The sequence below is a fragment of the Lentinula edodes genome (assembly GCF_021015755.1).
Source record: "Lentinula edodes strain Le(Bin) 0899 ss11 chromosome Unknown C8R40scaffold_14, whole genome shotgun sequence".
NCBI lineage: Eukaryota > Fungi > Basidiomycota > Agaricomycetes > Agaricales > Omphalotaceae > Lentinula > Lentinula edodes.
Window position 1 is genome coordinate 267,567 of NW_025764320.1, and position 15,996 is coordinate 283,562.

General features: G+C 45.1%; 6 protein-coding genes across 6 annotated transcripts; 2 read left to right on the plus strand and 4 right to left on the minus strand.

The window, feature by feature from the left end:
* Nucleotides 1-740: 740 nt before the first annotated feature.
* Nucleotides 741-4,213, minus strand: C8R40DRAFT_1250042 (P-loop containing nucleoside triphosphate hydrolase protein). Its single transcript, XM_046233682.1, has 25 exons — nt 4,064-4,213; nt 3,999-4,012; nt 3,889-3,948; nt 3,796-3,836; nt 3,711-3,746; nt 3,623-3,656; nt 3,553-3,567; nt 3,420-3,496; nt 3,313-3,361; nt 3,173-3,264; nt 3,105-3,119; nt 2,951-3,054; nt 2,811-2,898; nt 2,560-2,753; nt 2,430-2,502; nt 2,253-2,364; nt 2,125-2,147; nt 2,040-2,064; nt 1,861-1,982; nt 1,761-1,802; nt 1,620-1,700; nt 1,339-1,570; nt 1,010-1,291; nt 832-959; nt 741-770 (listed from the first exon to the last, which is right to left on the minus strand). Exons 1-25 carry the CDS (start codon nt 4,192-4,194, stop codon nt 756-758), a joined length of 2,085 nt encoding a protein of 694 aa, XP_046087169.1. The 5' UTR covers nt 4,195-4,213; the 3' UTR covers nt 741-755.
* Nucleotides 4,214-4,317: 104 nt separating this feature from the next.
* On the plus strand, nt 4,318-6,715 carry C8R40DRAFT_1100676 (uncharacterized protein). Its single transcript, XM_046227913.1, has 13 exons — nt 4,318-4,644; nt 4,704-4,775; nt 4,827-4,836; nt 4,899-4,974; nt 5,038-5,117; nt 5,177-5,229; nt 5,294-5,439; nt 5,495-5,580; nt 5,634-5,650; nt 5,696-5,975; nt 6,029-6,089; nt 6,141-6,437; nt 6,491-6,715. The coding sequence occupies exons 1-13, from the start codon at nt 4,429-4,431 to the stop codon at nt 6,630-6,632; spliced, it is 1,536 nt and encodes a 511-aa protein (XP_046087170.1). The 5' UTR covers nt 4,318-4,428; the 3' UTR covers nt 6,633-6,715.
* Nucleotides 6,716-7,936: 1,221 nt separating this feature from the next.
* On the minus strand, nt 7,937-8,426 carry C8R40DRAFT_1100680 (uncharacterized protein). The gene has a single exon (XM_046227914.1). It carries the CDS (start codon nt 8,322-8,324, stop codon nt 7,968-7,970), a length of 357 nt encoding a protein of 118 aa, XP_046087171.1. The 5' UTR covers nt 8,325-8,426; the 3' UTR covers nt 7,937-7,967.
* Nucleotide 8,427: 1 nt separating this feature from the next.
* On the plus strand, nt 8,428-9,744 carry C8R40DRAFT_1100682 (eukaryotic rRNA processing protein EBP2-domain-containing protein). The gene is made up of 2 exons (XM_046227915.1): nt 8,428-9,043; nt 9,099-9,744. Exons 1-2 carry the CDS (start codon nt 8,442-8,444, stop codon nt 9,469-9,471), a joined length of 975 nt encoding a protein of 324 aa, XP_046087172.1. The 5' UTR covers nt 8,428-8,441; the 3' UTR covers nt 9,472-9,744.
* On the minus strand, nt 9,745-12,853 carry C8R40DRAFT_1145878 (major facilitator superfamily domain-containing protein). Its single transcript, XM_046229508.1, has 14 exons — nt 12,590-12,853; nt 12,465-12,534; nt 12,393-12,409; nt 12,273-12,327; nt 12,138-12,215; nt 11,948-12,084; nt 11,673-11,900; nt 10,847-11,612; nt 10,634-10,785; nt 10,431-10,583; nt 10,360-10,382; nt 10,277-10,305; nt 10,181-10,223; nt 9,745-10,116 (listed from the first exon to the last, which is right to left on the minus strand). The coding sequence occupies exons 1-14, from the start codon at nt 12,740-12,742 to the stop codon at nt 9,948-9,950; spliced, it is 2,073 nt and encodes a 690-aa protein (XP_046087173.1). The 5' UTR covers nt 12,743-12,853; the 3' UTR covers nt 9,745-9,947.
* A 93-nt stretch (nt 12,854-12,946) lies between these two features.
* C8R40DRAFT_1169731 (uncharacterized protein) lies at nt 12,947-15,640 on the minus strand (the record flags this gene model as incomplete). Its single annotated transcript, XM_046231423.1, has 5 exons — nt 12,947-13,423; nt 13,476-13,877; nt 14,003-14,737; nt 14,815-15,559; nt 15,621-15,640. 5 exons carry the CDS (start codon nt 15,638-15,640, stop codon nt 12,947-12,949), a joined length of 2,379 nt encoding a protein of 792 aa, XP_046087174.1.
* Between the last annotated feature and the right edge of the window lie 356 nt (nt 15,641-15,996).

Sequence of the window (15,996 nt, forward strand, 5' to 3'; positions counted from 1 at the left end):
TCCATTATTTTTTTGATACATTGTCAAAGTATGCTTGTTCTATTTAGAATGCTATTTTATCATCATTTCCTCATATTTTCTTTATTCTATACTTTATTACTAGTAAACTATTCTTGCAATTATTTCAGTGTGCTTCATGATTATTTCATTGTAAACTTCTTCATTGCTTTTGTGCCTTTTCCTCATTATTTCCACCTGTTATTTAAAATATGATGATAACAGACTTGAACTGCTAAATTCCATTGTTTTTCATATCCTTTAGCATTAATTATCCCTATAATGCTTTGCATAGTGATCATATTTCCAGCATAATCTTTCCATCCTTTTTCTTGCATTGTACTATTCTTATGTTGAATTTATTCTTTGTCAATTCTTCAGATTATCTTACCATCAATTCACTGTATCTTTGCCTAATTACTATAGAAAAACAATAGTCAAGGACATCATTATTATTTTGTTGATTGTGTGTTTCTCTACTGTAAGTTTTCCCTGTATTATTGTGAAGTCATAATATAACATTTTGTCACCATTAATCTTCTACAACTCCATCAATTTTATTGCATATATACTCTTGCTTATATTGATCAAATGCTCCTAGAATTTTCCATTATTTTACAGAATTTTTTCTATTTCTCTAGTGTTAGATTTCACTGATTATGATCGAATTATGTTGTGACAATTTGTCACATTGATTCATCATTACTTTACCATTATTAAGCACCTGTATGGTGGACATATGAGCAAGATCCAACCCATTATATTTTCATTCTCTTAAAATGTCTTTAGCATAAGTAGCAAAAATAATGTTCAAAATTTCGGAAATTATTTCACCATTATTTCACCATTTCCCACGGTAAATAATGCTTTACTGCACCCTGTGTAAGCACTGACTGGAACTTTACCGGAGCTTGGATCTTCAATCTCAATGTGTACATCGAGTAATACAAGGTCAGGTATTGCTAAAATACTTGTCAGTACGACGACTAAAAGATGAGGTGGCATAGCTCACCGTCAGAATTTTTGGCCATGTCTTGTGAGCTTGTCAGCACAGATGAGTCTGATCCGAGTTCGGCCCCGAAGATAGAGTCTTTCTCGAGCTCCAGTCGTGCTTCACCATTCTTTGCACCCCTTGATGGAGGTCCGTTCTGGGGCTGACGCTGTTCGGATGAGCGTGATGACGAAGAGGATATCACCTTCTTTGGCGCAGCAATGGCGAGAGAACCACTTCCGTTCATTGAAGGGGCCTTGAAAGGTTTGGATAAGCTGGCAGCAGAGTTGTAAGGTTTTGTGACTACCATCTTTTATCAGCAATCTGAACAAATGGGTCACGCTACTGACCTAGAGGTTTGCTATATTCAGTGATTTTGAGTCTCTTGGCTGTACTCGAACCATTTCCGAGTCGTTGATCCATGGCACCAGCGATTCGTTTGCCGTTATCATTCCATCCAGTAGAGTGTGTATCGCAGATTGCAGCGTTCGCTGAAGGACGACTTGGTACAGTGCGGAATTCAAGCGGCGCCGCACCCAGCGTTTCTTTCCGTCGTTTAGTTTTTTCCGGATACTTGCACACCTGAAACGAGATATATCCGAGTATTTCTTCGGTATTTGATGAGACCCACATCGCACATCATCTTGCAATACTGTTTCACAATTTCTGAATCTTTGTCGTCAATATCCTCACCAAAGAAGCGGCATATCGACTAGAAATCACTGTATTAGTAAATTCTCAAGTCGCAATCAATATTATTGTTGAGATTCACTATATGTCGACAGACATCCGTGTTTTCTGCATATTGGGCCAACTGTGAGTGTGAACAAATCAGAGAACTAAGGAAAACAACTTCGTCGAATCATCCTCACCTTCTCCAAACTTGATATTGATCTTTGGCTCGGGGCAGGAAATCGAAGATCTTCAGCTTTTTGCACCCGACTACTATGTGAATCAGCGACCCATCGCCGAACTTCACTGAGATCTTCGCGAGCTAAAACTGCACGTCAATCTCCTTGTAGACATAGCAGTCAATGAAAAGGGTACTAACAATAGTATAAGATACACTTCGAAGGCTACTTGTTCATGAGTCCGAGCCAATACATGTTTGAAAGTTTCCAAAGTTGGTAGCTTACAACACCATTTCTTCCTGCTCGGCCTTGAAGAACGATGTATGATTACATTGACCGCAGAATGGAAAATGAGGACTCACCAGTTTCTTGATAGTAACCTATCGAAATTGAGATTCCCTGAGTGCTGTAACATCCATACCAAAGAAAAAGCTCGCCTTCGAAACTTTTTGGGATGTCATAGTGGATAACATATCGCACATCACCCTTGTCTATTCCCAGACCAAACGCAACGGTAGCTACGACCTTTCCAATGTGGATCAGATTGAATTACATTCTTGTCGCCAAAACGATGTTTCTGAAAATCTCACCACGTCTATGCCACCACTCTCAGAGCCTCCTGGTATAGACCATTCTTCGAAAGTTTTAGCAAGAGTACCCTTTCTGTGTGTTGGAACTTGCAATTCAGTTCCATCAAATTCCTCAAATTCGAAAACTTACGCCACACCCCGATGGTATGGCCGAGAGGCTAACCCCTTTGACCTGAGATATCCAGATAGGGAGTCGCACGTCTTCTTCGTCCTGCAATAGATGATTCCGCACGATACTTTACCTCGTTTACGATGAAGACCGCAAATGTGATCGCATATTTCGGCCATTTTGGATAATTCATCTGAGGAAGAAGTGTAGCGAACCTACAACGAGCTTGATCTGAGATTTATAACTTGGGGACATTTTTGAGGAATACAAACCTCATAGTATAAGTTGGGTCTGTTGAAGGGATGGACGAAAAGGTCGCAGCCTTTCATTTGCAACGAAGAAATGATATCGTCTACGACGCTAGGAAAGGACAATGACCCCAAACATCCCCGAGATGGCTAAATCTTTTTACCTTGGAGTTGCAGTCGCTGTTAATGCCATCACTGGCACGTCCGGAAAATTTTGTCGGAAGATTCCTATTCGACGATATTCCCCCCTAAAATCATGGCCCCATTCCTGCAGCGAAACTAATTGATGATTACCATCATCACTTGTTGACGACTCACGGATATGCAATGTGCCTATATAGTACCGAGTGAGTCATCGAATGTTCGAGAGCAACAATGAAACAAACCTCATCTACCACAAGCCTGTTTAATTCTCCCTTATTGTAGACAATACGAAGTAGCTTCATGAAATCTGGACGAGGTAGTTTTTCGGGAGTAGCTAGACAAGTGTTATTGGAAGGTCTTCAAGTCTAGCTTGGATACATACTATAAAGAAGGCGAATTTTTGGATGTCCGGACATCAAGGCTTGATTAATCTGGAACACATAAAAAGGAATGGGTAAACGGCAAAGAGTGTATCCAGAAACATCTGACCTCTTCCTTTTCGTCTGGAGGAGTGTCCGATGTTAGCGAAGCTACAGGAACACTTTTGCGGCGTAGTCCTTCAATCTCTAAGACGAGAACACCATATGAAATCGGACATAATACGCAAGCATTCGGTACATACGGTTCTTCATTAGTGCTAAGACGTTCATGATGAATGGAAATCAGAATACGGTGTTACATGGTGTTCACACCTAAAAGTGGAGAGATGACCAAAGTCATGCCGCTCTACAGAACTTTGAATCAGTTGCGGCGTATTGTAAGTGCGTAAACAGTACATGCTTGTTTTGCAGCTGCTGGGATTTGAAAGCATAAACTCTGTTGGAAAGTGGTTAAAAGCTGCCTGTATTGGGTGGAAAGGACATGCCTTTCCCATTCCTGTCGGAGCAAGAACAAAGACATCTCGACCTAGGAAGTCGTAAACAAGTTGAATAGCCACTGGTTTCCGGCATAAACAAACCTGCCACGGCGGCCTCAATGATCTCCTTCTGCTTTCCCTTGTAATCTGAATGCCCAAATGCTAGGCGAAAGCTCAGCAGCACAGCCAAAGATTACTCAGTGGAAACATACTAGTCCTCAGGATACTAAATGCGAATGAGAAATCTACAACTTGAGTAAACTTTAACGTCACGCACCGATGACAATTCTCTATTCTGATCTTCAGTTCTTGGATAACGCCGACCGTTGGTGAAGTCCTCCATTCATGATTTGAGAGATCAGCACCGGAGATCTCCTCGTAAAGCGGCCCAGACGACGTTGAAGACATTGAAACGCGTAGTAAGGAGTAGCTGGTCAAGTCGCGTCTCGTCATATCACGGGTACGTGTCTAACTTATTACATAAGCAGATCTGAACGTGCGCTTCGCAATCAATTGAATCTTGAGTCTTCCCTGTGATGTCGGAAACAGAGAGCACAAGTACAACAGAGTACAACTTTGGACTGCTGTGACAATCATAACGCTTAGTATTGGACTGTGGTTTTGTTCCCAAAAACGTGCCTTATGACCTTGGATCCCAGCTCCTCCCGCAAGTCCAAATTGGGAGTTGATCTAACGAATTTAAGCTTCCTCTTCGAAGCTCTTCGATCGTGTCTCTCCATCTTATTTTGCCACCATCATCACCCAGAAATCCTCCCCATGTCTGAAGATACTACTCCCTCGAGAATCCGGACTCATATACTGTGTTTCGACGGAACTGCGAGCGAATATGACTCGGAGGTACCCTTCAAGATTCAGAATTCATGCTACCATTCCGGGTGACACTCATCGTTTCTTAGAACACCAATGTCGTCAAGTTTTTCGCTCTTGTAGAGAAGGATAATTGCGATGATCAACTGTGCTACTACCAGGTGAGTTCGCGTTGTGATTTGTTCAAGACCTTGTTCTTATAGGCGTACCAGGCAGGAATCGGTGTGTACTAATTGACAGGTTAATACTATCTGCGCCTGTCTTTTGACCTGTAGGCATGCTAGGTACTTTCTTCGCCCCTGGAGTGGTTTCTCCCTTGTTTCAATGGTGTGCTAAAGTCCTCGATGAAGCATTCGCATGGTACAGCACCTTTTCTGTATTGCAGCATCCTTCTTCGTATTCAAACGTGTCTATTAATCACAGGTACTTGGACGCACACGTCATGGATGGATATAGATTTTTAATGCAGAACTTCCGCACAGGAGACAAGATTTGTCTCTTCGGTGAGATTTATTTGCTCGATTGATATCTTATTACGCACATCCATGATGGCACTTTTTAGGTTTCTCTCGCGGAGCATATACTGCCCGTGCGTTGGCCGGTATGCTGTATAAGGTGTGTAACATCTGATTCTCCAACAGTTCTCATGTATCAGCTGCATTATTGATACGGGCTAAAGGTGGGTCTTTTGCCCCGGGATAACCAAGAGCAAATTGTATTCGCATATAAGCTCTATACTCGTACGGATAATGCTGGTATCAGGTTGAGCGCTGGATTCAAAAAGACTTATTGTCAGCCTGTTGAAATTGAGTTTCTTGGCGTCTGGTGGGGGTTTGCCGCATTTTCGTTCTTGCTCAACTTTGACTGAGCTACTTCGCAGGGATACAGTGGCGTCTGTGGGTGTAATTGCCACCAAGACCCTTCCATTTACTCGTGATAATAGTTCTATTAAAACATTCCGACAAGGTATTCCCTTCTTGTGTGGCCTATCTTATTGGGGCTAATGCGATTGAACTTAGCGCTTTCACTTGACGAGGTATGTCATTCTACTGCGCATATGTCCTCAAGCTTATGAGATCAGCATCGTGCTCGATTCAAACCCAATCTCTTTCATCGCGAACCTCCGAATTCATCAGGCTCTGCAGAAGGCGAAGGTATAAAGGTCGAAACAGACCCCAAGCCCCCCACCGATCGCGGAAGTGAGACTGCACCCTCACCCATGAGCAGAACTCTTTCCGACTATTTCCGCAGAAAGAAACAAAATTTCAAGTTCGACATACCAAAGATAGCGTCCAGGATGGACGAACAAACCACGCGTGAAGCTGACGTCTTAGAAGTGTGGTTTGCTGGATGCCATAGTGGTGACCTTCTTCCCGTTCAATCTTTCACGCTGTAATCTCAAATTGCTTTGCAGATATAGGCGGGGGTTCGGTTTCAAATTCCACTAAACAAAGCTTGTCGAACATCAGTTTGAGGTATGTGTGCCGTTACAAAATTTCCCTCGAGCTAATCATAACTTTTGAAAGGTGGATGGTTCGACAAGTCATGGAATCACAATGTGGAATCAAGTTCAACGAGAATGCCTTGACGCAATTAGAGATTCGTTCCGAACCTATGTCAGTGGCACCTCGTCCATCTACCGGTGACTCGTCATCGGCACATAGTGGGAATAGTCAAGTTTCATGGAAAGCGTTGGATACACTTGACTCGCTGCAACCTCTACACGACGCACTTGTACAGAATCCTGCTTGGTGGTTGTTGGAAATTCTCCCAATGAAAGCACGGTATCAAGATGCAGATTGTCGGTGGCACACGACTTATGCGTAAGCATCCAAATTCCATTTGTTGAGAGAATGTCCTGAACAGTTGAACTCAGATGGAACCTTGGTCGTGGACGCCAGATATACACCCCCAAGCCTTATTTTCATATGACGGTTAAGTATAGATATGACGACGTGACTCTCGCGTACAAGCCCAAAGCTCGTTGGCAGGAAGGGACTGAAGTTTACATTGAATAACTATGAACATATCATTTAATAAGTAGTAGAACTACCGGTATTAAACTAAACAGCCTTAATTTGATCTGGAGTCATGGTGTGTGTATGAACAAGTGATAGCAGATATCATTGAGTTTATGAGTCGATTTCGGTGACGTGAAAAGGGATTTATTTGCTCTTCGTAATGGCTAATTCTATGTTGTTTGAAGCAGAGCAAGAGTCATTGTGGGAGGTGATTCCTCTTCTTCGGAGCGACTCTCTTCACAAATATCGCAGAGCCGACGCTAGAATTATCGTCGTCTTGGTCCTGGTCCTCTTCTCTCATTTTCGGTTTTTTCCTAGGTGCGACCCCATTCTCCTCATCGTCTGATTGATTGAGACGTTTTTTCGGTCCATGTTGTTTCCTGGCAGTGTTTACCTCGTCCCCTCGAGCCATTTTCACTGACTCATTGGCCTGCGGAAGGTGCGATGCAGCGGCGTCCTCAAGATCAGACGATATTTCATGTAACTTTGCTTGCAAGGGGCCGCTAGCAGAATGCATCAAGGAGAGTACTTTGCGTTTGATGAGGTGTAGTTCGACAAATTTTTCCACGTCCCAAGTGTGTTCCTGTGGCAGACCTATATCATCTAGATGAGCTGCTGAAGATGACACCACCGTGACCTGAATCATTACTCACTTTGAGTCGGGTGTGAAGGGCGTGCTGCATGGGTACCGACCCCTGTTGGCATCATCGTAGTGTTTGTCATCCCTTTCCCAAGATTTGTCGAGGTACTAGTGCCTTTGACTTGTGATCTTCGAGTTTTGGTCTTTGCAATACTCTCAGGCACTTTTCGGGGGGGAGAAGCAATGTAGATGTCTTCCTCTTCTTCAGAGTGATTCTCATCTTCGCTTTCAGGTATGATTTCCTCAGGGTCATCATCTGAATACTGCTGAGTTAGCTTCTTAGGGCTACTAGTTTTTTTTGAATTCTTTGCAGTTTTGATGTGAACACGCTTTTCGGGAGACTGACTACCAATAAGCCTGGATGGAGGAGGGGGTACTGCTAGCTCTCTGTGTGGTGCAGTGACCTTTTGATGAGAAGGGGTCCAGAGTATAAGAAAAACTGGGGCCTACTTTTGACTCGAGACTTGTGATCTTTCAGATATGCTCTTGGAGGCAGAAAATTCAGAGGGTTCTATGTGATCAACCATCTATTTTGCCAAGTACTTCAAAATTAGTATGCATATATATGGCATGGGTACATAGAAAGGGTTGAAGTTACCTTCACTGAGCGGTTCCTGACCGGAAGTTGAGCAACCAGATCATGCTCTAAACATTCCAAAGACTTGTTTTTGATGTATTTTTCCAGGAGGAGGTCATATAATCCTTTGTTGATGTTCAATGTTGCAATTAGACGAGACCGTTTTTCTTCCACACTTCGAGAGCATTTCCCATTGGTCTTTGCTTCTTTGCAAGATACGCAGCACGGAATTTCCTGATTTGGTACGCAGGGTATGTTTTTGGACTTGCATTGAATGCATGCCTGAACATTGGTATGGTGAACACAAGTTCGGATTGCGTTGCGGAAATGTAACTATTGAACAAACCGTATCCCTGTTATTTGTTATCCACTCTCTCCGCTCTGCAACAGTGCCCGTTCGACGATATTCTTCGGAGAATGCCTTGATGAGCCCGGGAGTTAATGCTTTCCGAGGTTCCTCAGGGCGAGACATAGGAAAACGAATCGAAGTGGTATTGAGTAGGAAAAATCGACTTGTACGTGAAAAATTTTCGCCGCTCGTAAAATGCCGAATCAAACAATCGGCAACGCCGGCATTCCTTTTCTGACCATGTCTTCCACCAAGTCGAAGTCTGACCGCAAAAGTGCTCTAAAAAACGTAGCGCCAGCTTTAGCAACAAACAAACGCTCCCAGATCAAAGAAGCCCCATCTGTGGTTGAAAAGGAGGAGGACGAAATCGACCTCGAGACTGATGAAAGCGAAGGCTCCGAAGACGATGGTGGTATTGATGATGAGGGTATAGAAAGGCTCATGAAAGCCCTTGGCGATGATGGATTGGACGAGTTTGAACAAGCTCAGCTTGAGGCTGCACTGGGTGATCCTGAGGATGAGTCAGAGGAAGAGGACGGAGAGGACGCAAATACGGAGGAAGAAAACAGTGACCAGGATGAAGAGGTCGAAAAGGTCGAAAATGATGGCACAGAAGGTGGAGAAGAGGATGATCAGTTCATCCAACTGGAGGATGTTGAAGCTATCGTTGACGACGCTGTCCCTTTTCAAAAAGTTGAAATCAACAACGAAATCGCCCTTGCACGGATACGGGAAAGCCTACAGCTCGACCCATCAATACCATGGACTGAAACTTTAGCTGTCTCTTATCCTCATACTATCGACGTTGATGTCAATGACGACCTGAATCGAGAATTAGCTTTGTATGTTCATCGTCAATTCAATTCTTCAATATATACTAATATAACATCTTTCAAGTTACAAACAAGCTCTACATAGTGCTAGCCATGCCCACCAAATAGCCACGAAATCATATCCAAACTTTCCGTGGACTCGCCCCAGTGATTATTTTGCTGAAATGGTCAAAAGCGACGTACACATGGAACGCATTCGCCAAAGACTTCTTGACGAAAAAGCCGGCATTAAAAAGAGCGAAGAAAAGCGCAAAGAAAGGGAAGGAAAGAAATTCGGTAAACAAGTGCAGATCGAGAAGCTTAAAGATCGCGAAAGAGGTAAAAAAGAGATGGAGGAACGCTTAAAGGGACTCAAGAGAAGTGAGCTTGCAAAAATAAGCCCAACTGACGTTTACTCATATTTCCATTCCCCCAGAACGAAAAGATATTCTCGATAACCCAGATGGGAACGACGACGCGTTTGATGTTGCTGTCGAGGATGCCATATCCGACCGACCGGCAAAGCGAGGACGCGGTGGACCTGCCGGTGGGTCCAGATTGTCACGACAAGGTCGAGATAAAAAATTTGGATTCGGCGGCGCAGGAAGAAGGTCTAAGCAGAATACCAGTGCATCTACAGATGATTTTGACTCTAGATCAAGAAAAGGATCCGGTGGTGGAGGCAGGGGTGGAAGAGGTACAAGAGGTGGGGGAAGAGGTGGAAGAGGAGGCGGAGGCGGTAGGGGAGGAGGTAGGGGAGGTTCCAAAAGGCTTGGCAAGTCAAAACGTATGGACGCACGTAGCAAGTGATACGTTCTGCGCAGCCAATCCATACTCATTATTACGATAAATATGGTTGCAAGGTATGGTGTGAACTGTGCTTTCACTAAACTTTGACAGTGTTGCCTAGCATTGTCAATATATAATATGCGATCTAATGCACAAAAGCCCTTGCTCCTTTACGCCCCCCATCTCCCGCATTCTCTTTCAGTAGTAGTACACAGACTCCTGCTATGCAAAAGACCACTACACTTGTATATACCGGTACAGATCGATGGATCATCATAAAAACGCCACCGAGAGCAGGCGCGATCATTCCACCACTGTAGAGAGGTAAGAACATTTAGTTACACAAACGAATAAAGTAAAGGTTTTAAATGCACATACATGCGTGACAATGCTGACGCGATGCCGCACGCTGTACCACGAACTAAGAGTTCATTTCATAAACCATATCAACGACCAGGCCAAAAGGAAACATACTTTCGGTCCCAAAAATCTCAGGCGTCCAGCTTAGTGACGGAAAGAAATGAGGAAGATTCAACAGGCTTTCGGGATCTACTTACCCATATAGTATGGCCCACATTGTCTATCAGAGTCTTAGCCAAGTCATCTGAAGAGAGATACGGAGACCGACCGTAGCACTGAGACTGATTCCAACCGCACTCGTTCTGATAGCCCAAGATGCATCGGCCATGACGAACATTACACAAAAAAATGCTGTCACGAAAGTGCTACCAGCCAAAGACCATCGACGACCTAGTGGTGATTCGACCATCAAGGCCCCAAGCTAGGTAAATGTTATGACAAGACGATGCATGAGAAGATGAACCGCTTTACAATTGCACCTGGACAACCTCCCAAAGTAAATATAACAACGTCCCACAAACTTTCTTCTAAGGTCTTCGGTATTATGGCAACGCCATCGTCATGACCTGATCCACCACTTGTTTCCAGTAATTTTGGGAGGAACACATTGAACATAGTATACGCTGGAATGAAAAAAAAGATAGATTCATTGCTGCGTCTTATACGGATCCACAACGAGCACACCTAAAGACATCGCCCACCAAGCAGCCCATACCAACAAGGTCGTACTTAGCCATTCTGGGGCTAAAACCAGCATCACTCTGTCCCACCATGCCCATATCGGTCGACGCAACCAATGTGGGAGCATCCTGCAAACTTTTCTCTCATATATTGAGGAGGCACGCCGCGAAAGCCTGTGGCTCCGTCTACGAGCATGAGTCAGTGGTCGATGCCGGGGAACCGAATCAACGTCTACGGTCACATGAGAGGACTGATCCACAGTGGGAGTAGGACCATCGGGCTCGGAATTTGCATCAAATTTGGCATTGGCTAAATCTGATATCTCCCGTGTTAGCGAAGGAGGAAGAGCGTATTCAACGGTGGGCGCTGCAAATACATGCGCACCGAGTGGTGTAGATGATTCCCCTGTTGACGAATAATGTGTTATTCCTGCGTCAAATATAGTGTCCCCGGTTTTGCGAAGATCTTCGTTGGAATTTGCATGTTGGCTGTCAGCATCATCTCCAGCGCCATCAAGTGATTTATGGGGTAGGAACGGGACGGAATCTTCGCCATGTTGCTCGGAATTGTCGCAATCGCGAGGAGATGAAGGAGTCTGTGGTTTCTGGTCATCTACATCTTCTAGCGCAAGCGAAAGATCAGAGCCATTAAATTTGGATATCATTTGTAGAGATTCTAGAGCTTCTTGAGGCCGGCCTGCATGAACGAGGTATCGGGGTGACTCATGCAAACGGAAGAAAACCATTCTACCAAGAAACATGGCGAGTGTCTGTTGCACATGATATCAATGAGCGAGGACCACTTCGGGACAGACATTGTTATAACGCACGATAAGTCCTAGGGCTATAAGAAGATATTTCCAACCCTTGTTTTGAGTTTCAACGTCACAAGCTGCTGGTGTATTCACGGAGCAGGAATGTTGGGGTACTACGAGCAACGCTACAACTGCCGACAACACTGCTCCGAATGAGAAGAAGACCGATAAGGCAGTAACAAGGTATTGCTTTCCATTTGGCATGTGTTCCAAAAGCAGGGTGCCATCGGTCGGCATTGAGCCCTGTGTGACTGTAAGAGCAGGGATGATGCGAGAAAAATGAGTCTTACACCAACGGCACTGCCCAAAAGAAACAGCATTAAACATAGTGTGCCAAATGAATTTGCGAAAGATGCAAGGAGGCCAAAAAGTGAAGTGAAGAACAGAGTTGCATTGAATGCCATACTCCGACCCATGAGATCAGAACCTACAATTTCTTCATACATATTCTGCGCGATGCAGAGGTATAGCTCTACTTACAAGTTCCCCAGCCTAAAGCGCCAATCATCATTCCTGCAAACATGGACGAAGAGACAGCACCGATGTAATTATCTGGAACTGAGGATAACGCATGGTATCGACACAGATGTCAACAACTTCCTTGGATGGACATACCAGCGTAGTGTTGCTGCACCCGAGGTAAAATAATGGCAACAGCTTGTATCCACATCTAACGAAGGAGAAGGAGATGAGTCGACCACTCGAGTGCCAGTCTCTTTTCTACGATCCGCGTACATTATCAGCCAGCCAGCCTATTAATAAAGCTCACAGTCACATTGTGGAATCTTCGAGTTTACGAGAACGCACCGAAACCACATAAAGACAACAAGGTCCATTGATAACTGCCCATTCCAATACGGTCTATAGTTCTATCTAACTTTGAGAGTGGTTAAAACGCCAAATTTTCGATTGAATTAAATAAGCCCAAGTACCCTTGTTCGTTCATCGCAAACTTCATCCAAGAGACCTTCGGCATCGTTTTGATACTCCATGTCGTCGAACTCATCTTCGTATGCGTCCTGTGTTGACATCCTATGGTTTCCTGGTGATGACCACAAGGAGGCACGAGGTGATACTGAGCCCATATTGTGTAAGCATGGATTTAGAAATCGTCGTCTGGCGCGATATAAGCAAAGAATGGCGCAGTAAGCGAGAAAGAATACTGAATTGGCGCCACGCGCACTTCTCACGGCGGGTAGAAACAGGGTATGTAGAAACACAGTTTGATACATTGAGAATTTGAGATGTAAGTACAGTAATTGTCAAGAGCAAACTCATAGCAAAGTTTTTCAGTCATCAGAAAACAAAGATAGTGGTCGACTAAGTCTTGCAGAATCAGGAGATGCCCATCCCCAATGCCCCCCAAGAGTCATTGCTCTCGATCTTGGACTTCGCGTATCCTTCCCCATAGAATCTGAAGCTGCAGTAGACGGTCTCTGTGGTGAATCGCCTCGGAACGGATCCGGAAGGCTATAATTATCAGGTATTGGTGAAAACGCAGAATGCGAATCGTATCTTTCTTGAGTGGCGTAAGCCATCATAGGTGTCGTTGGTACAAACCCTAATGGGAGCTCTCCATCCGGTAATCTTATGGTAATAGGAGCATTGGGTACTGGTGTAGATGACGGTAATATGGCAACGCCCCGTGTAGCTTCAGCAATCACATCATTGGGAAGCGCAATAGGTCGGTTTGCGTCCTCAGGTGAAAGCAACACAGGATTCAATCTAGAACTATCATTCGAGGAGGTAGTGGTCGGGGTTTGAGACTGCAGTCGAACTAAGATCAGCGTAGCACGAACAAAATATAAGAACGCTCACCGGAGGCTCTATCTGAATGTTTGGAATGACCGGGCTAGAATATGATCGCTGAAAATGCCTTTTGAACCAAGCGACGGGCGTTTTGGTACGTGCAGTTCCCGCCGGAGGGGATGAATCTGAACTAGATGTTCCAGATTGTACATGAGCCTGTTGTTGGAGCTGTTCAGTGCGAGGATGCCGCGGGGGGGATGCTATAGGTTGAGGTTCTCTATCTGCAGGGCCTTCAGTCTGAGTGTGCTGAACACCAGAGGAGCCCTGGGGGTTCATTTGTGAAAGTGATTCTACCGATAACGGCGTTGGCTGCAATATAATTTTGCGTTTTCGAGGACCACCCGAAACACGAGGACTGCGGGACCGCCCTGGAGTATTAGATGATCGTGCTTGAGGTGGGGTTCGAAGAAACTATGATTCAACATTTTCTCAAAAGTTGAGAATCTCATCGCCAGAAGATAAGAGAAGAAGAACAAAAAGACGATTGATATGGAGATTGAGGACGTACGCAAAGGTCAGAAACTGGTATGACCTACCTCAGGTTCAGGACGATTTTCACCGTCGGGTTCACCTCTGTTTGGAGGTGGAGTTGTCACTATATCCCTCCATTCTTCCACCATTCGCCTTGAACCTGTATCTCCTGTTGGACTTGATCCTCTGTCGACATCGAAATTGGGTGGGGGTTGCGGAGCTTCCGCTCGCTCACGAGTAGGTGGACTGACCAGATCGTACTCCGAAATTCTTGTTGAAGCCCTCGAGCCTGTAGAAGCAGCTCTGCTTCTCCATGAATTTCGTCCCAGTTCTCTTTGATTTGCAAATTGTTCTCGTACAGTGTCTGGCTCTGATGGAGCCTGCGTGGCTGACGGAACTGGATTACTGAGCTCATGTGGAGGAGGCATAGGAATAAAATGGTCCGTAGGGGTCATCGTTGGTATGTAGTTATCCGGTGGAACAAGAGAGTGATGTGACAAACTCGAAGGCGGCCTTGGAATAGGTAGAGGATGGATCACCTCTGGCGAGCTGGTCTGAGATTGGTTAGTTGAAGATACGTACGTCTGAGCGCGGGATGATCTGGATTGAGGTCGCGATGGATGAGGCTCTGAAGAAGGGGGAGAGCGAGATCTCAACCTGGATGCAATTGATCGAGCGCGTTGACGAGTGCGGCTAAGTAAGGGCGACTGCTGTGCTGGCTGAGCACCAGACGATACCGGAGACACCACATAAGAGTCATCTTCCGGGATGAAAGGCTTGCGATTTCTTGTGCTAATAAGCTATCAAATCTCTGAATCGCATTGGATCACGAATGAGAAATTAGTCACCTTATTGTCCGAGATCTATTTCTTCTCACCGAGGACGAAGCTGTGGAATCATCGGCTTCACCCCCTCCATCATCTGTTTCGCCATCTCGCATCCGCGTGGAAGATCTCCTTCGCCTGGGCACGAAACGGTCCATCAAACTCGTTTCAGCCTGGGCACGTTCTATCCCTTCCTGGAATCCGATGTCCCAGCCTTCCTCCCAGCCTCGGCGTGTACTCTTCTCCGTTTCTAATTGTCTGACTCTACTTCTCAGGCGAGCAACCTCATTCTCAGCTTGGACCCGTGCTTGATCAACTTTACGGACCACATCAGTCGCTCGATTCACTTCTTTTTGAGCCAACTCCAATTGTGCTTGATACAGCTGAAGGCTCTCTTGTGTTGTCCGCAAATCAGCCTCAACTGAAGCCTTGTCTTTGGCTAATGCTACGAAACGAACCAAAAGCTCTTCCTTCTGCGTTTCAAGGGCGATATTTCTGGCATTGGCTTGGGTCAGACGTTCGTTGGTGAGGATCAGATGTGCCGAAATTGAGCGTGAAGAATGGCGCGAATGAGAACTTGAGCGACGAGGTCTGCTCTGAGTCTCTTTATCATTACTCTCGTGCTTGAGTAAATGGGAGCGGGAGTGGCGTAAACCGACGCCACGATGATTCCTCGGCGGTGGAAAAGGAAATTCTGTGACGTTGGCCTCGTCGTATATGTTGGGCTGATAATGTTCCCTTGATCCTGACGATGTCGGTGAAGATACAGAATGTACCTCTGCGATATCTGGCGGATAACTAGCGATATAGAGCAAGTCATCAGTTTAATCGGAGAGTGAAGGAACCCGTCAAAACGTACTGCTCTTGGTGAAGGGACATATTGAATTGTGTAAAGCCTTATGAGTAGAGTAAAGCCGTCGCGAGCGACATGCATGGAAGGTCTTTATAGCCTCAGTTCTGGTGAAGAGTTTGAGCGCCACATACAGAACTTCCTGTTGTAATAGGAACAAGCATTTTTATACAAGGTTGCGCAGAACTTAAAGGAACAAGACTGACTAGTCCTATCGTACACGTGTTATGTGCATGTACATAGGTTCACAGATCTTGCACCTACCGCACGAGAAAGGAAGCTTTCGCGACACGAGGCGCACGCGAGGAGGTGACGATAGATGGAGTCGATTCGCGCGACAGAACACCGATGGGTACGTGGACATTGGTCGAAATAGTCCTACCTA

Bases quoted from the DNA above. Each gene is read 5' to 3' on its own strand.
- C8R40DRAFT_1250042 (XM_046233682.1), bottom strand. From the start codon at position 4,194: ATGTCTTCAACGTCGTCTGGGCCGCTTTACGAGGAGATCTCCGGTGCT. The intron at 2,754-2,810 runs GTTTGTATTCCT...AGCTCGTTGTAG, and splicing joins GACCCAACTTATACTATGAG to GTTCGCTACACTTCTTCCTC. The intron at 1,983-2,039 runs GTTAGTACCCTT...GTGCAGTTTTAG, and splicing joins GAAGTGTATCTTATACTATT to CTCGCGAAGATCTCAGTGAA.
- C8R40DRAFT_1100676 (XM_046227913.1), top strand. From the start codon at position 4,429: ATGACCTTGGATCCCAGCTCCTCCCGCAAGTCCAAATTGGGAGTTGAT. The intron at 4,645-4,703 runs GTACCCTTCAAG...ATCGTTTCTTAG, and splicing joins CGAGCGAATATGACTCGGAG to AACACCAATGTCGTCAAGTT. The intron at 4,975-5,037 runs GTACAGCACCTT...TATTAATCACAG, and splicing joins CTCGATGAAGCATTCGCATG to GTACTTGGACGCACACGTCA.
- C8R40DRAFT_1100680 (XM_046227914.1), bottom strand. From the start codon at position 8,324: ATGTCTCGCCCTGAGGAACCTCGGAAAGCATTAACTCCCGGGCTCATC.
- C8R40DRAFT_1100682 (XM_046227915.1), top strand. From the start codon at position 8,442: ATGTCTTCCACCAAGTCGAAGTCTGACCGCAAAAGTGCTCTAAAAAAC. The intron at 9,044-9,098 runs GTATGTTCATCG...ACATCTTTCAAG, and splicing joins CTGAATCGAGAATTAGCTTT to TTACAAACAAGCTCTACATA.
- C8R40DRAFT_1145878 (XM_046229508.1), bottom strand. From the start codon at position 12,742: ATGGGCTCAGTATCACCTCGTGCCTCCTTGTGGTCATCACCAGGAAAC. The intron at 11,613-11,672 runs GTGCGTTATAAC...CATGTGCAACAG, and splicing joins TTATAGCCCTAGGACTTATC to ACACTCGCCATGTTTCTTGG. The intron at 10,224-10,276 runs GTATGTTTCCTT...ATGAACTCTTAG, and splicing joins TGAGATTTTTGGGACCGAAA to TTCGTGGTACAGCGTGCGGC.